This window comes from Rutilus rutilus (genome assembly GCF_951802725.1).
Source record: "Rutilus rutilus genome assembly, chromosome: 9".
Lineage (NCBI taxonomy): Eukaryota > Metazoa > Chordata > Actinopteri > Cypriniformes > Leuciscidae > Rutilus > Rutilus rutilus.
Window position 1 is genome coordinate 28,730,733 of NC_140223.1, and position 16,963 is coordinate 28,747,695.

The 16,963-nt window shown below is 36.3% G+C and overlaps 1 protein-coding gene and 1 pseudogene across 5 annotated transcripts; both read right to left on the bottom strand.

The window, feature by feature from the left end:
- Window positions 1-870: 870 nt before the first annotated feature.
- LOC311296484 (chymotrypsin-like protease CTRL-1) lies at window positions 871-4,930 on the bottom strand (annotated as a pseudogene). Its single transcript, XR_014630308.1, has 7 exons — window positions 4,794-4,930; window positions 4,509-4,657; window positions 4,260-4,339; window positions 3,531-3,611; window positions 1,555-1,738; window positions 1,285-1,415; window positions 871-1,165 (listed from the first exon to the last, which is right to left on the bottom strand). The product of XR_014630308.1 is annotated as a chymotrypsin-like protease CTRL-1 (transcript).
- On the bottom strand, window positions 4,794-16,634 carry hsc70 (heat shock cognate 70). Of its 4 annotated transcripts, XM_084418304.1 has the most exons (10): window positions 16,517-16,634; window positions 16,145-16,382; window positions 14,166-14,375; window positions 13,722-13,927; window positions 12,645-12,797; window positions 11,260-11,815; window positions 10,973-11,175; window positions 8,148-8,346; window positions 7,785-8,017; window positions 4,794-5,719 (listed from the first exon to the last, which is right to left on the bottom strand). In XM_084418304.1, exons 3-10 carry the CDS (start codon window positions 14,368-14,370, stop codon window positions 5,531-5,533), a joined length of 1,944 nt encoding a protein of 647 aa, XP_084274430.1. In that variant the 5' UTR covers window positions 14,371-14,375; window positions 16,145-16,382; window positions 16,517-16,634; the 3' UTR covers window positions 4,794-5,530. The 4 variants fall into 4 exon arrangements, with proteins under 4 accessions (XP_084274430.1, XP_084274428.1, XP_084274427.1 ...); XM_084418302.1 differs by having other exon boundaries at window positions 16,140-16,631; XM_084418301.1 differs by having other exon boundaries at window positions 14,166-14,371; window positions 16,140-16,530.
- Window positions 16,635-16,963: the final 329 nt, after the last annotated feature.

Consider the following 16,963-nt stretch of genomic DNA (forward strand, 5'->3'; position numbering starts at 1 on the left):
TTTTTTTCTGACTTAGCCTTTTTGTCTTGTTGTTTCCAGTCAAAATATATAAAAAATATATATAAAAAAAAAAAATCGTACATCAAGATGCATTTACTACATAAGAAAAACTCTGGGTTTACCGAAGAAAACCTGTTCCCGACCAGGTTAACTGACTCTGAGTATAAGTTACCTCTCTTTTAGAAACGGGCTTGACTTACTCTGCTTTCTCGGGTTTGACATACCTCCCATTCTGAAACAGAAAACCCAGAGTTTCCCTCATTTCAGGGTCAACATACTCAGAGTTTTCACTTAACCTCCTTTCTGAAACAGGCCCCAGGACATGTAGGCGTATGTAAACGTATGCATAATAAAAGGGTTTTCAAAAGTTATTTTAAAATGTAATTTATTCTTGTGATGCAAAGCTGAATTTTCAGCATTATTAGTCTAGTCTTCAGTGTCACATGATCCTTCATAAATCATTCTAATATGCTGGTTTAGTCTCAAGGAACATTTGTATTATTATCAATGTAGAATGTGATGCATGTTTTCAGGATTTTTTAATAAAAGTAAAAAAAAAAACTTAGTGACCCCATTCTGTTTATTAACTTAAAATTAAAGATTTTATTTAATTAAAATTAAAGTTTTATTTAAAAAAAACAAGCACTAATGCTTATTTTTGTTCAATATTTGGTCATTGCATTTAAAAAAATACTCAAAGCATACCATGATTAATTTCATATTTATTGAGTAACAAGTGTAATACAATTAGTTAATTACAATTAGATGAAAACAGATACATTGTGGTTACATAAGTAGTGTTTTTAATAATTGAATTGCCATATGAGGTATTTTCAGTACTCAAAACAATAGCATCATAAAAAAGTGTTTTGATACCTGGAAACCTTGACTAATGGCTGAATGTTCAGACACATGCGAACCAGAAACCGTGAACAACAAGAGATAAAATGTAGCGATGATAGACTTATGTGTCCTCTGGAGGGTAAATACTCTTGCTGGTGCTCTAGTTGAATTGAACAATTCCATCAATCCATTTGCGAAAAGAAGAGACACGGGTGTAAACTATTGGAACGTCAACATTGCAGTCTGTTTTGCCCCAGGACACGATGCCCACCTGATACCAAACACCTGAACTCGCATACATCAGAGGACCACCAGAATCACCCTGTAGTTGACAGACAGACATCCGTGATTAACACTGTGACAATGTTAACATTATTTGTTTTTCAAATATTGAAATGGATAGTTTGTGTGTAATATGTTTGTGAATCTGTCTTCATATACCTGGCAAGATGAGGCTCCAGAGGCTCCAGCACAGATCATGGCATCAGTGATTTTTGTCTGACCAAATTCTTGCCTACACTGACCCTGACTCACTATCGGCAAGGTCGCCTGCTGCAAGAACCGAGGAATCACTATAAGCAAAAGAATAATGTGAGACAGTAAGTGTATGAATGGTTGAGCAAGGATCAACTGCTGTTTTTATTTTTTTATTTATTTTTTTTATTTACTACACAATTGAAAATGTACAGGTGAGAAGAATTGCGGACTTACTCTCGGTTCTGGTTCTGCCCCAGCCAGTGGTGACACAAAGAGTCCCAGGGAGGATGTTGGTGGAGGAGCTAGGCAGACATATAGGAGAGACACGGGACGTCATCTGTACTGGACTGGACAATTTCAGCAGTGTAACATCATTGTTGAATTTGGTCTGTTTGTTGAAATTGGGATGGTTGATGACCTATAAGTGTAATGAAGCAAGTTTTTAAGAAATTAATACATATAGCAAGGACACATTCAATTAGAGCTGAAACAACTAATCGATTTAATCGATTAAAATCGATTATTAAAATAGTTGTCAAATAATTTAGTAAATAATAAAATAAAATAAAATAACTTTTATTTGCCGTAAGCGGCTCATTTCGTGCATATTTTAAATCTGCGGTGACCAAAGTGTGGCAGTAATGAGCCATCGGAGGTTTTACTCAGCCAGTACAGCAGGAGAAGTAGCGAATAGCCAATAGCTGGCCTTGTTTTATGTCACGTGCGGGACGCACAGCGTCTCTGCGAGATGGCGGAGGCAGGCGGCAGTGGAGTAACTGTACGTTCACACCGCCGCCGACTTGAGCTTCCAAAGTTACCGGAAATCATTCATTTTCAATGGAAGCTGGCTTCTCTCAGAAAAAATAATTAATTGCACAGTCTAACTATCATAGAGTGAAAGTGTATCATTTGCATATGAACGAGCAGAGAGAGAGAGAGAGAGAGAGAGAGAGAGAGAGAGAGAGAGAGAGAGAGAGAGAGAGCCCTGGCCGCGCGCGCGCATTCACCCAAGCGCACTCAGACTCACCCGAGCGCTGTCTTGCTCTCTCTCCCTCGCGCATATTAATCAAAATCATTTGATACGCTGATTCTGCAGTACAATGTTGTTAGCAAATGTTTAGTCAAAGCTGATAACATTGCTGTTTAAAGCTTTACAAACATGTTCTGTGATCAGTTTGTCGTTTACCAGTTCATAATTCAGTCTTGCAGCCTAATTATGACTGAATGAGAGAGGTAAATGTTTAAATGTATTTGAAATGCACTTTTTGCACTGCAAAATGCACTGGACAACCTTCTGATGGATTTTACTTTAAATTTTATTTTAAAATGTGAATTCCATTCAGGTTTCATGCCATTGCACTTTATTCGAAGGATTGTTTACAATTTCACAGCATTTAAGCTATAAAGCTGTTTCCCAGGAATAAGCTGTGTGTTTACAGGAAAAAAAAATAATAAAATGCAATTTACTGCAATTTTATTCTGTTTTATTCTTATTCTTAGTGAAAATATGTTCTGAAAGATTCCTTAATAAGCTTTGTTCAGGATGTTAAACTACTTTACAGCCTTAAGGACAGCCATGGTGAAAACATTTGAAATCTCCTTGTGAAATTTGCTAGAGTACGTATGGGTCAGTGTTTTGATTGCAGAAGAGTTCGACAAAGGATTACTAACACATAATAAAACACAACTCCAGGTATGTTTTTGATGAGGATATGACAATGCAAAATGGTTAAAATCTCAAAAAAGTCTATGTTGAATGATAAAGACCCTTTATTAATAATTTACTTGGGAAAAAAATGGGCAAAACTAAAATATAAGTACATAAACCGATTAATCGATTAATCGTAAAAATAATCGACCGATTAATCGATTATCAAAATAATCGTTAGTTGCAGCCCTACATTCAATTGATCAGAAGTGACAGTAAAGACATTTATAATGCAACAAAAGTTTGTATTTCAAATAAATACTGCTCTTTTGAACTTTCTATTCATCAAAAAATCCTGAAAAAAAAAATCTGCATTTTAATCATGGTTAAGCAACACAAAACTGTTATATTAAACTAAAATAATATTCAACAATCTTATTGTTTATACTACATTTTTGATCATATAAATGCAGCCTTGAAGATACTTTAACTTTGAAATGATAGTGCAATTTAAAGATTTAAAACTTCTGTGTTAATGTAATAATCACATTAAAGATGATACCTTGGCAATTTTCTTGACCTGAATAAGTTCCCTATTAAGCCACGGTCACTCTGTCCAAGGACAACATTATGTTTTCCAGACCTAGAAATACAGCAAGAAAAGGAAAAGCAGGACAAGTTGAAAACATTTTTTATTTTTTATTTTATCAAAATCTGAATACCCTGATTGAATGATAGAATACATGATTGAATGATGGATAGAACAATGGATAGAACAATGGATAGATAGATAGATAGATAGATAAACAGAATAACAGACAGATATACAGACAGATAGATATACAGACAGACAGACAGACAGACAGACAGACAGATAGACAGATAGACAGACAGACAGACAGATAGATAGATAGATAGATAGATAGATAGATAGATAGATAGATAGATAGATAGATAGATAGATAGATAGATAGATAGATAGATAGACAGACAGATAGATAGATAGATAGATAGATAGATAGATAGATAGATAGATAGATAGATAGATAAACAGAATAACAGACAGATATACAGACAGATAGATATACAGACAGACAGATCGATAGATAGATCGATAGATCGATAGATAGATAGATAGATAGATAGATAGATAGATAGATAGATAGATAGATAGATAGATAGATAGATAGATAGATAGATAGATAGACAGATAGATAGATAGATAGATAGATAGATAGATAGATAGATAGATAGATAGATAGATAGATAGAAACAATGAATAGCTACTTACTGAACTGAACAGTGGGCAGCAGTGAGGACCCAATAATTGTTGATCAGGGAACCACCACAGAAGTGCTCACCTCTGGAATTCTGGTTCAAATATAAAGAACTTCATGAGTACACGATTAATCAGAGAATGAAGCCCACGACTATTATGATATTCTAATAAATTAGAAGTGGATCCATTAATAAAAACATTAAAAAACATCTTGCTTTGGAAAATACTTAACGATTATGTTTTTAAAACTTGCAACACTACCTGGATAGAGACCTGCCAGGGCCAAGGGTTTGCTTCCATTCCATCAATTACATTAATTACATTATCTCCATTAACTACACCTGGAACTTTTTCCTCAATTCTACTCCTGGCAGCACTATCCCACGGCTGCAATTGAGGCACTCCACATCCTGTAATCAAAGATCATAAAAAGACTAATAAGAAAAGTATCACTAAACATGTTTAGTTTTGTACAGTACAATGACATACATACATATATATAGTATATAAACATTTAAAAGTAAAATCTGTGACCTCAAAACTCACCTAGAGTGGAAGCCACCAAAGCAAACAAGCTAAAAATCCAGATCATGTTGTTGACAAGTGCCTTCTGTCTTGCTGTTGTTTGCTATTAGGTCTCTCTCTCTGGATTTATATTCTCTCTAGCATCTGTTAAATTTCACAATTCATACAGGTGCTTTCATGCAGTTAGGAGGAGCTCAGGAATGTTTGTATCTGTCATATGAGGAAAAGAACAATATAATTTTGACTACAATAGTTGAGCCAACCAAACAAAAACAAAGGGATATTACGTTTCTGGAAGGCAACACATGAGACAAGATATTCAGGAAATAATATGCTTTATTTTTATTGAGTCATACAGAAAACGCTAAAACAAATGAATTGTAAAAGCAGATGTGTAAAAACCTCTCCCTGTGGAATAATTATGAATAATGAGTATAACGGCTAAATGAACAAGTTACAAGGCCACACCTCAACTAGGCATTTTGTTGTAATTGTAGCATGACTAACCTTGTAACCACTGAATAATAGCTTACAGACAGAATAACAGATTTCCAAACATGATGCCAACATAGGCTAATATGTTAAAGCTGTTTTGTAAGTGCCATATTGCTTTGGTCATAAGCTATAAGTTGGTCTTATGTGGCACATCAATGTAAGTAAACACTTAACATGAAGCCTGTTTGAAATGCAGCAAGTTGACAAAAATCTGATTTTGATTTGGTTTCTTATATGTGAGCCTGGATGTTCTGGTGTCCAGATTAGTCCACTTCCTCAATGGTAGGACCAGAGGAGGAACCACTTCCTGCCCCTCCAGGAAATCCCCCAGGCATTCCACCCGGCATTCCACCCGGCATTCCACCTGCGCCCTGATAGAGCTTGGTGATAATGGGGTTGCACACCTTTTCCAGCTCCTTCTGTTGGTGCTCGTACTCATCCTTTTCTGCAGTCTGCGGTACAAGACACAAGAAAAGTCTTGGAAGATGCTCTTTGTTCTGTGAGGTGACTCATTGCTCAATATAGCATTTCCCAACACTGTTACTAGAGGCACACCAACAGTTGGGTTCAATGGGGTGACAGGCACACCTTAAGAAAAATGTGCTTTACTACTCCCATAGTGTGTGATTGCAGAAAAAAATACATATGTTTTTATTGAACATTGATGGAGCAACAGATTTTGTGTGAAAATAAATCATAAATATATGAGATGGTAAGGAGGGCCTTTTATCCCACACACAGGGTAAAAGGCTCACCAGCATGGGGCAAAAGGAACAAAATATTGATACAAATACTTAATATATTTAGAATAATATCAAAAGTTAATACTTGTTCAAAATAATACTTATATACTTGAGTTAATAAGTTAATACTTGTATAAATAATGTATTTCGTTCAATAAATATACTGTCATTACGTTCATTTTAAAAATACAGAAACAAAATTACTTTAAAAAGTTAAGATTCTATAGGCATTGAATGAGATCCCCTAATAATTTAATATAGCTTGACAGCAGTAATAATTAATATGATATTTTATGATTAATAAATGATTAATATATTTTCAAATGTGATGGTTTCATTATAAATATGGTGATTATCTCTTAATATCTTAAATTAACATATGATATTGTCTATCTAAATATAATCATGTCATGTCAACAAATGGAAAAGTCAGTCTAGCAGTTTATTGTCATGTTCATTTTTTTTGCCTTTAGCCAATCGTGGGGTGCCTTTTAGCCTAAATACCATACTTTTACATATTCTTCCATTCTTCCGAAACAACTTTGTGTTGCTGTCTGTGATTGTGTTACTTAAGGATCAGCCAAATTTCCTTGTGCATCGTCAAATGTGGTTGTTAAGAAAAGTGCTGAGGTTCATTTTTGTGCCATCTAGAAGTGTAAAGTCAAATGTGCCTTTTCCCCCACTGCACCTTTAGCCCCGTTATACCCTTGTACATATTTTTTTTAACATTTCCTAATTAAACTCAACTCACTTGATTCAGCTCATCAGCTCATTAGTAGAGACTCCAAGACTAGAAATAGATTGGTAAGATATTTGAGACATCCAAAATGTGTACTGTTGGTGTACCTTTAGGAACAAGGTTGGGAAACACTTGAAATAGTTGAACACACACACACACACACACACACACACACACACACACACACACACACACACACACACACACACACACACACACACACACATACATAAACATACACACCCCGGAAAAATGGAATCCTGGCTTATCTTGTTTTGTGTTTCACACTGCTTATAATTTACCCTGGCTTTACAGTTTACACGGTACATTCCTAAACACTGGGTTAACATTCTTATTTACATATTTACAAGCGGTGTCAATGAAGGCAGAGCGTGACCTGTTTACATTAAGGCATTAGCATTTCGCAACCTCATATATATTGCTGACGTTACCAGCAAGGTTTTTTTTTTTTTTTTTTTTTTATGGACTTTTCGGACTAATAAGGTAAGAATAATGTGGTTTCTTTGTCACTTCAATTTACATATTTTTCATCACCATTTAAATTTTTTCTCCTCAAACACTGAAACTACTGTTTATACAACAATGGATATAATAGTATATAACAGTATTTATACAACAGTTTATACAAATGTTTCTATCATTGTCCAAAGCACATAAATATGAGGCACATCATTGGGTATCTATTGCTAAGCATCGCCATAATATTTTGCCACCACAATGCAGAGCAGGGTTTCATAACCTGGGTAAACCCTGCTTCTAAAATAATGTTTTTCTACCTGGGGTTAGAAGCGGGGTTTAGAACAATGAGAACCCACACAATAATCAATCACAATGTAAAAGGTAATTTTTGGGGGTTGAAACACTCACACAAATAGATTTCACTTCCTCAAGGGGAGATATCAAATAAATATCCTTCAATTATATAATCATAACTGAAAGGGATAGCCTTAATCTTGTAAACAAGTGTGACCTGTAGATTGGCATGTAAATTGTGCAGTTTAGGATGTTCCCTACCTGGTTCCTGTCCAGCCAGGCTATGACCTCATTGCATTTGTCAGTAATATTTTTTTTGTCCTCTGCACTGATCTTGTCCTGCAGCTTGTCATCCTCCACAGTGCTCTTCATGTTAAAGGCCAGGGACTCTAAAGTGTTCTTGGCGGTGACCTTCTCCTTCTGAGCTTCATCCTCTGCTTTGTATTGGTCAGCCTCTTGTACCATACGTTCAATGTCTTCCTTGCTCAAACGACCTGAAAGAAGCAGAAGAGATTAGCGGGAAACTAACGGTAAAAACTAAGACCATTTTTGAACTCCAGAGTTCTCTGGAATTAATTAGTATAAAGTCAACACTTTATCCAAGGTCAGAACAATTTATTCTACCTTTGTCATTAGTAATCGTGATCTTGTTTTCTTTGCCAGTGCTTTTGTCCACTGCGGATACATTGAGAATGCCATTGGCGTCAATGTCGAAGGTGACTTCAATCTGTGGCACACCACGAGGAGCGGGAGGGATGCCTGTCAACTCAAATTTTCCAAGAAGGTTGTTGTCCTTTGTCATGGCTCTCTCTCCTTCATATACCTAGGGGTTAGAAAATCAAAATGACTAAAACAGACTTATTGGTTACAAATGCCTCAATGGCTTTTGGAAGAACTGTTGTCAACATCTTAATTGTTTCAAGGACCTTCCTGAGTAGTCCAGCACTGCTGGTCAACAGCACATGGTATGTTTTGGACGTTGGTTTATTTGGTGCCCTTTCAAGGCTTTTTAACAAGCTTTTCCAGCAAGCCATTCTTGGTCAAACAGTTTCATTAGAAGGCCATACTGGTTGACTATAATTCTTTGCTGGTGAACAGCATGACTATAATGGTCCACCAGCTGGACCTGTACCAACCCTTACGAAGTTTATTCAAGTGTGCTATTAGTATACTTATTTTAAACTAAAAATAAAAAAGTATAATTTCAGTATACTTTTTATGTATATCTCAGGAATATACTTAAAATTGCACTTAAGTATACTTATACTGATACTTATACTGACAGAAAAGTCTAAGTATATGTGACCTATACTTGTACTCAGTCTTTTGATCGAGATTTTTGTGTAGGCTAATCCACTGGTAGTGTACATACAAATTTACTTCAAAACTACTTCACTCTTTCCCCGCCATTGACTGAATTTTCCCATGTAGGTATATCTGCAGACTGGAGATCTCCAAAATGGGGTGCAAACTCCAAAAGTGGGCAGGGTCTCCATTCACAAAGACTTGCACCATTGGCTCTGGCTTCAGCCAATTGTCATTGACTTATATCACATGACTTAAATATCATTTCTAGTTGATCTAATTTGATCTGATTTTACTCTCTAAGCGATGGGGGCGTTTCAGGGTTTAAGATTCGCAGGGTAGAAGGGGGCAGTGATGTTGGTCTCACATACATGTCATGTGCCTGTCTGTCAATAGGAGGAAGCCCCCACCCCGATTTGGAGATCTCCAGGCTGCAGCTATACCCTTCTCAATTTTCCAGCTATCCATGTTTTCACTGTTATGCCTTAGGGGGCGCTATTACGCATCTGAAAATAGTACAGAATATCCAGATCAAAACACAAGTGAAGAAGCAGAAACAAGATGTAAAAGATTGCTTACACGAATGTAAAATAATGCGGTCATAAAACATTAAACAGCATATAAGTTCAGAACTGTCTAACGTTACCGAATGAACCGAACGACACAGCAAGGGTTAACAACTGTGAAGCTTTTGGGGGTGTTGATGGACTCGATCTCCATCTGTGTTTTGATCATCATTCTGAAACCGATCCGGACATGGTCTTTGATAAAAATGTGATTTTCTCAGCTTTTTGTTCAACATGAAACTTACCCACATTCAAGTGTTGATTAAAAAAAGCATGCATGAAGATAGAAGATAGAATAAAATGTTAAAGTGCAGTTAAAGGTATATTTCAAGTATAAAAATGTATATCTAAATAGGAACATAGTAGTATACTTAAAGTGCAAAAATTATATATAAAAAGTAAACTATAAATATGATGTAATGTTCACTTAAAGGGGTGGTATAATGCCCTTTTCACAAGATGTAAAATAAGTCGTTGATGTCCCCAGAGAGTGTATGTGAAGTTTTAGCTCAAAATACCCCATAGATATTTTTATATAGCATGTTAAAGCTTTTTGAGGGTAAGCAAAAACGCACCGTTTTTGTGCCTGTTCCTTTAAATGCAAATGAGCTGCTGCTCCCGGCACAGAGGGGGCGGAGCTACAATAGCTTGTGTCCTTTTACCTCACACAGCACTGGAAATTTCAAAAACCTTTAGCCTTTTATGTTCAAACCGAAGTCAGAAAGATGGAGAGACTCAAGAAGAAGTGACAACATGTAGACAATATTTCTGAATGGTTAGTTGGTGAATTTATGTAGCTTCTGTGTAGTTATCTTCTAGTCATTGATTAGCATATTCTGTCTTGATAATCTATAAATTGTGTTCCCGGGGGCAGGTTTATGTAGATTTTAGGGTTAGTGATGTCACTAACCCGGGAGGAATGTCGTGTAGTCCCTACCAGCCTTTTGTTGTAGTCCTTAAAAAGCTATTTCTTTCAAAGAAAATATCTCCATTTGCTTTGAACTTTGAGCGTTGTAACTTTGCAGATGTTGTTTATGCTCAAACAGCAACATTACACACTAACTAAAGTTAGAAAAGTGAAATCATAATCAACCACCCCTTTAAAGAAAATGTACAAGTATACTTGCAGTATAATACTAAACTAGTAATTTACTGAGAGTATACTTCAGTGTACTTTCATAAACTAAAAAAATTACTACAAGTTTGACTTTTAAACTATCAGTATACCTATAAGTTGTGTACTCAAAATTTACTTCTGGTACCCTTGAAGTATACTTCAAATTATTCTTTTATACACTGAAGAGTGGGCCAATTTAGTCCCAAGTAGTATTGAAACAGTACACTAACAATTATATGTCTAGTACATTAATATTAGTATACTTATTACATAAAATGTGCTTAATAATAGTATACTTAATTAAATGAACTTGAAGTATACTTATATATTATATCCTTATATATTCTATTATTATTTTGTAAGAGAGACTTGGAAATGGATGTTCATGCTGATTCGACCTGGGATTTTTAAAAGGGGAGGAAGACCAAGTATGTATGGGTACAACAACCCCTTTGATTTACCTGGATCAGTACACCGGGCTGGTTGTCTGAGTAAGTGGTGAAGGTCTGGGTTTGCTTGGTGGGAATGGTGGTGTTCCTCTTAATTAACACAGTCATGACACCACCAGCCGTCTCAATGCCCAGAGAGAGAGGAGTGACATCCAATAGCAAAAGGTCTTGGACATTCTCAGATTTATCACCTGCTAAGATGGCTGCCTGGACAGCTGGGTGGGATTTGAGGAAAGATTAGTATGTCAAAAAGCAAAAGTGTTTACTAATTCATCTATAGTGGAAATCAACCCTCTTACCAGCTCCATAAGCTACTGCTTCATCAGGATTGATGCTTTTGTTAAGATCCCGGCCGTTAAACAAGTCCTGAAGCAGTTTTTGGATCTTGGGAATGCGAGTGGAGCCACCAACCAGCACAATGTCATGGATCTGCGCCTTGTCCATCTTGGCATCCCGAAGAGACTTTTCCACCGGCTCCAGCGTACCACGGAACAGGTCGGCATTGAGCTCCTCAAAACGTGCTCTGGTGATGGAAGTGTAGAAGTCGGAACCTTCGAACAGAGAGTCGATCTCAATGCTGGCTTGCGTGCTGGAGGAAAGGGTGCGCTTGGCGCGCTCACATGCTGTCCTCAGGCGACGGACTGCACGTTTATTGCCGGTGATGTCTTTCTTGAACTTGCGCTTGAACTCGGCAATGAAGTGGTTGACCATTCGGTTGTCGAAATCCTCACCACCCAGATGGGTGTCACCTGCGGTAGACTTGACTTCAAAAATGCCATCCTCAATTGTTAGAATGGACACGTCAAATGTTCCACCACCCAAATCAAAGATGAGGACATTGCGCTCACCACCAACCTGTAGTGAATTGTGGCCGTAAAGCAGTAGTTTAACCCTCCTAACTCTTTAATGTTACTGCACCCAAAGTGCAAAGGTGAGATGCTGGACAACAAAAAAAGCCTACAAACAACTTCATCCAAACATCTTTTCAACCAGTTAAGCATGTTTACTAGGGATGTGACGAGATCTCTTGCCTCCACTGTTGTTTTGTTGTTTTTATCAAAATAAAAAAAACATTGTAAACTATAGTAAACGTCTGCTCTGCTCATCCAGCACGAGTTGCAGTCGCACACAGTGCAGCAGGAATCACTGTTCACTGATCGTGTGATGATAGCAGAGGATTCGTTGCGCAACAGAGCCTAAGCGTCTGATAAATATCGTATCTTGTAGAATGTGCCCTTTTTTTTCTTTTTTTTTTTTCTGTTCAATTTATGAAAAGGAGTTGAATTAGGAGGTAACGCACAGCCTAAACCAGAAGTTCTGGAAGCTCATAATTAATGTACAGTAAGGTATGAAGAGACTTGTGTTAAATCATACAGGAGAGAAGCCAGTCAGTTGTGTCTGAGGCAAAACATTTTACAGTGCTTGTATATTGTCTTTCAATGCATATGATAATTCATACTCATAAAGTAGAACTGAAATGACATTCATTACAATATTATTACCGGTAGTTAAAACATTTCAAAAGGCCAGTCATGCATTTTATCTTGTCTTGTCTTGTTCTCGTGAACCATATCTCGCATCTCGTCTCGTCTCGTGAGATAAGTGTCTCATCACACCCCTAATGTTTACCAAGTTATATATAAAGCCCTGAACTGGTAAAGTATAGCTCAGGATGTCTGTATACCTTTTTGTCCAATCCATATGCAATAGCAGCCGCTGTTGGTTCATTGATAATACGAAGGACATTAAGGCCGGCAATGGTTCCAGCATCCTTGGTGGCCTGGCGCTGAGAGTCATTAAAGTACGCAGGCACAGTGATAACCGCATTTGACACAGCCTGAAATAACAAGAAGATCAAAATCAAGTCCATGTCTTACTCAGAGATGTTTTATTTTTTGTGTAAAAGATTATGTTGGCTTTGATTCTGAAAAACCCAGTGGCTTCTAGATATAAGTGTATATAAAAAGTGCTTAGTGACTTTTTTGTAGAGGAGAGATTTTTGTGATTAATAAGGAAAGAGTCTTTACATTCATTATGATTACAGTTTACTTTGTTCAATATAATTTTGCTCATAAAGAAACAATAGATGCTTTCAGGAATATTTCTGTGTTTTTAAGCAACACAGGTTCATGAAAACCAACCTTGTTGACACTAACGATTGTGGCCAAGTTGACATCCTTCCTGGAACCAGTGTTATCTTCAAAAATCTCTCAAAAGTCGAGGTACATTTCAAACTTCAAAATGTTTTAGAGATTTCTGAACATAAAACGTGTGCTGCGGAACCAGATATTAATCTGTGGTGAATGTCTCAAAACCATTCTAACTGTAGGCGTCACTAAAAGATAAGATGCATAAAGCTGTGTTTGCAAAACTTTGCACTTAGGCATGAGATATATAGGCCTATATTAGTCTTCACAAAAGTACTTGGGTTTCTCTGTTTTGGTTTGGCGCGTTCTATAAAAGTATGTGATCAATTAAAGGCTTAACGTCCATTATAAATTAGGCAGGATTCTTTTACTTTGCATGTTGCAAGATTTAAGGAAAGGCTTCAAATGTTGTACACACATTTTCTCATGAATTTAATGACAATTTGATCTTTAGAGTGATATGTTCTCTTTGCTTGGTCATCCATTTCCTGTATGCTTGAATACACATTACATGTGAAGCAAAAGGGCCAGAAAGTGTCCTGAAATATGTAACAACCTAAATAGAAAAGATTTAAAAGCACCTAATTCCAATGCTTTTGCATAGTTCTATTCACCTTTCCCAGGTAAGCCTCAGAGATCTCCTTCATCTTAGTGAGGACCATAGAAGACACCTCTTCAGGGTAGAAGGTCTTCATCTCCCCTTTGTACTCCACTTCCACCTTGGGCTTGCTACCATCATTGATCACCTTAAAGGGCCAGTGCTTCATGTCAGACTGAACCACTGGGTCATCAAAGCGGCGACCAATCAGGCGCTTGGCATCTGTTGAACAAATAAGATGCATGTAAAATGCACAATGGCAACAAACAAGCATTACTTTAAAACTGCTGCTGGTTTCTGCTGGGTTAGAAATTACTGGATTACAGTATCAGCATTATAATAACTACATTGCCATCTGATGGAGAATAGTAACATATACAAGTGTCAATGTCAATCTTTCATTTTTTTCCTCATGTAAATCGCATCATGTTCTGGTAAATTCCGTTATGGGCTGCCTTACCGAACACTGTGTTGGTGGGGTTCATGGCAACTTGGTTCTTGGCTGCATCTCCGATCAGTCTTTCGGTGTCTGTGAAAGCGACATAACTGGGGGTCGTTCTGTTCCCCTGGTCATTGGCGATGATCTCCACCTTTCCATGCTGGAAGATTCCCACACAGGAGTAGGTGGTGCCCAAATCAATACCCACTGCTGGACCTTTTGACATCCTGTCTGGACCGGATGACCAATGGTAATTTTAGTAAAATATCTGAATAAAGTATTTTTAGAATGACAGGGAAATAAAGTTTACTTTTTTGAATATGCAAGGTTATAAACGACAGCTAAAATGTGTTTATTTAAAATAAATAAAATAAATTATAAAAAAAAAGAAAAAGAAAAAGAATTCTGTCAAAAATTTTTAAATAAGACAATGCATATTGAACATGAGTAATCTGTCAATCATAAAAAAAACATTGGTCAATCTTTAAATATATAGAATAGGTATAGACTGACTGTGGCATGTTTCTAGTTACATCCACATTATGCTGGCCTGTGCTGTCAGCTGCTTTAGAAAGCTCTAGATTGCCTGCTTGGCTGCATGCCATGACCAATACTGTGTTTGTGTGTGTAACAGCATGCTGTGAATTTCTGTCACCTCATACTGCTTACTCAACAATTAATTCTAATTCATTTTAAAGATAGAATATTGTCTTATTTATCTTTAAACATTATAAAATGCAAAACCAAAAAGGCCTTAAAGAGGTTGGTATACAAGAGCGACTGGAGGTTTTGCTCCTGCTTAACTCTGCAGAGCAAATCAAATGAAGGATTTTAGGAACATCTTCTGAGACGAAGATATAGGCCTGACAAAGACGCAGACTGTCTCTTAAAGGAAAGCTGATGTCATGAGACAAGAGCACATTGAAAGTTAAGAGACACAAAGGGCCTAGTGCTGAAGGGGTCATGTGACCTACCATATCCACATGTTTTGCTGCGCCTGCATGTGTGGCAGATATTTGTATTTGTTATGTAAATTTTAGTTTCAATTTTAGCCATTTCTGTTTGTGCTTTTGTCATTTTTATATATTTATTTACATATATATATATAATTTCAAATTTCAATTTCAAATAATGCTTGTATTTTATATATTATTTGTCTTATATGTTTTATATATTTTAGTTTTTATATTTATTTACAGTAAATAATTATAGTGCTTTAAATTAAACTTAATTCAGTTTATTGCCTAGACAACATTTCTAATTTGTGTTTAGTTTAAGTTTATAAACTAAACATATGAATACATTGAGATTTTATTTTATTTCAGCTTTATTTCATCGATAATAACCACACACACATTTTTTAAAGACTAAAACTTATAATAAAAATAATAATGATAATAATTGTACTTGATATAAATATACAAAATATTACAAGTTAATTTTAATTTAAAATATCCAGCATGCATGCAAACTTCAATACAAAAAAAAAAAAAAAAAAGCATTCTAGGATGCACCTAATAAAGTTTTAATTACCATACTACATTTGTGTTACAATTTTTATAGCTTTACTATTTTTCCAAAACATGGGTAGGTTTGTCCATTTCAACTGTGTATTCCATACATAAATGCCTTTCTTCTTCTAGCACAGGGGTTTTCAACTGTTTCCTGGAGCTTCCCCAGAATTAATATTTTGTGGATGACAAATTTCTATTCTTATCACAAAGTAAATAATAAGCTTGTTATTTTTTCTTCTGGGAATTCCTTCCGGCGTCTTTATATATTTTTTTCACATGCTCAGTTTAATATGGGAGTTGACGGATGGAAGCATAATCAGCCCAGTTTGGTCTAGAACAACAAACAACTTTGTTTTAGCACTGTGTAAAAAAAAAAAAAAGGAAAATATGAATGCAGAACTGACAAAACGGTCCATATCTAAAACAGACCGAACAGAAAACCAAGCCAAACTGCTTGCAATGCTTCAAAGAAAACTTTTACCTTACTGGAAAAGTTGTACTTGAGAGATAAAGAAGTGCAACGTGTGTCCGGTTCCCTTCAGCACGGGGTCCGCCCTCGGCCAAAGCTCTGCTATAGCGTGTTCCTGGTGCCTTTTGCACTCCTGCACTGCTGGACTCAGAGGCAGAAGCCCTGGACTCTTCTGGTATATAGGGATTCCAGCTTGCAGTCACCTGACCCACAGGCAGAGAAAGTTCCAGGCTGCAGTTCTCATGTGCCAAACGCCTGCCATTCAGAGCAAGCACAGTGAGGTAACAACCAACCAAGGCAGTGCAACACCGAAGACACTGGTTTCCATTCATGGGGACATTCAGTCTTCATCAAGTATGACACAAACTCAATAAGTGCAGTGTCCTCACCTTTTTTATTTAGCAGATTTAAGCACTTTGAGATCTTTTTTTGCCTCAAATGCCCAGTTGTGCTGTAGCATGCGAGATAAACACATGCTCTTACAAGATAAGTTCATCAGACAGTGTCAACCGAAACACTCACGAATAAGACTTTCTTGTAGGGATACGTCTGCTAAAAACAAAGTTAATCCAAAACAATGTATGTGCATATAACACTGTATGCAAATGTGATATTTTCCACTAATAGCATTCAAAATATTTAACAATGAATGATTTTATTAGCGGTTCTGAATTATATTTCATTTTGTATGAGGTTGGCCTTTTTTTTCTCTTTTTTTTTAACCTTGTTACCATCTGTAAATAGTTGAAAACCTCAATTTGTAAGATTAAATAATAAAAACATATTAACATTTATTTCAAATATTGGGGTTGCAAATTTAGCCAAAATTCATATAT

Excerpts from the sequence above, each read along its gene's own strand:
- hsc70 (XM_084418301.1), bottom strand. The coding sequence starts at position 16,459 with ATGAATGGAAACCAGTGTCTTCGGTGTTGCACTGCCTTGGTTGGTTGT. Across the intron at positions 11,176-11,259 it reads AGCAGTAGCTTATGGAGCTG|CTGTCCAGGCAGCCATCTTA; the intron begins GTAAGAGGGTTG and ends AATCCCACCCAG. Across the intron at positions 8,018-8,147 it reads CACGATTACTAATGACAAAG|GTCGTTTGAGCAAGGAAGAC; the intron begins GTAGAATAAATT and ends TGCTTCTTTCAG.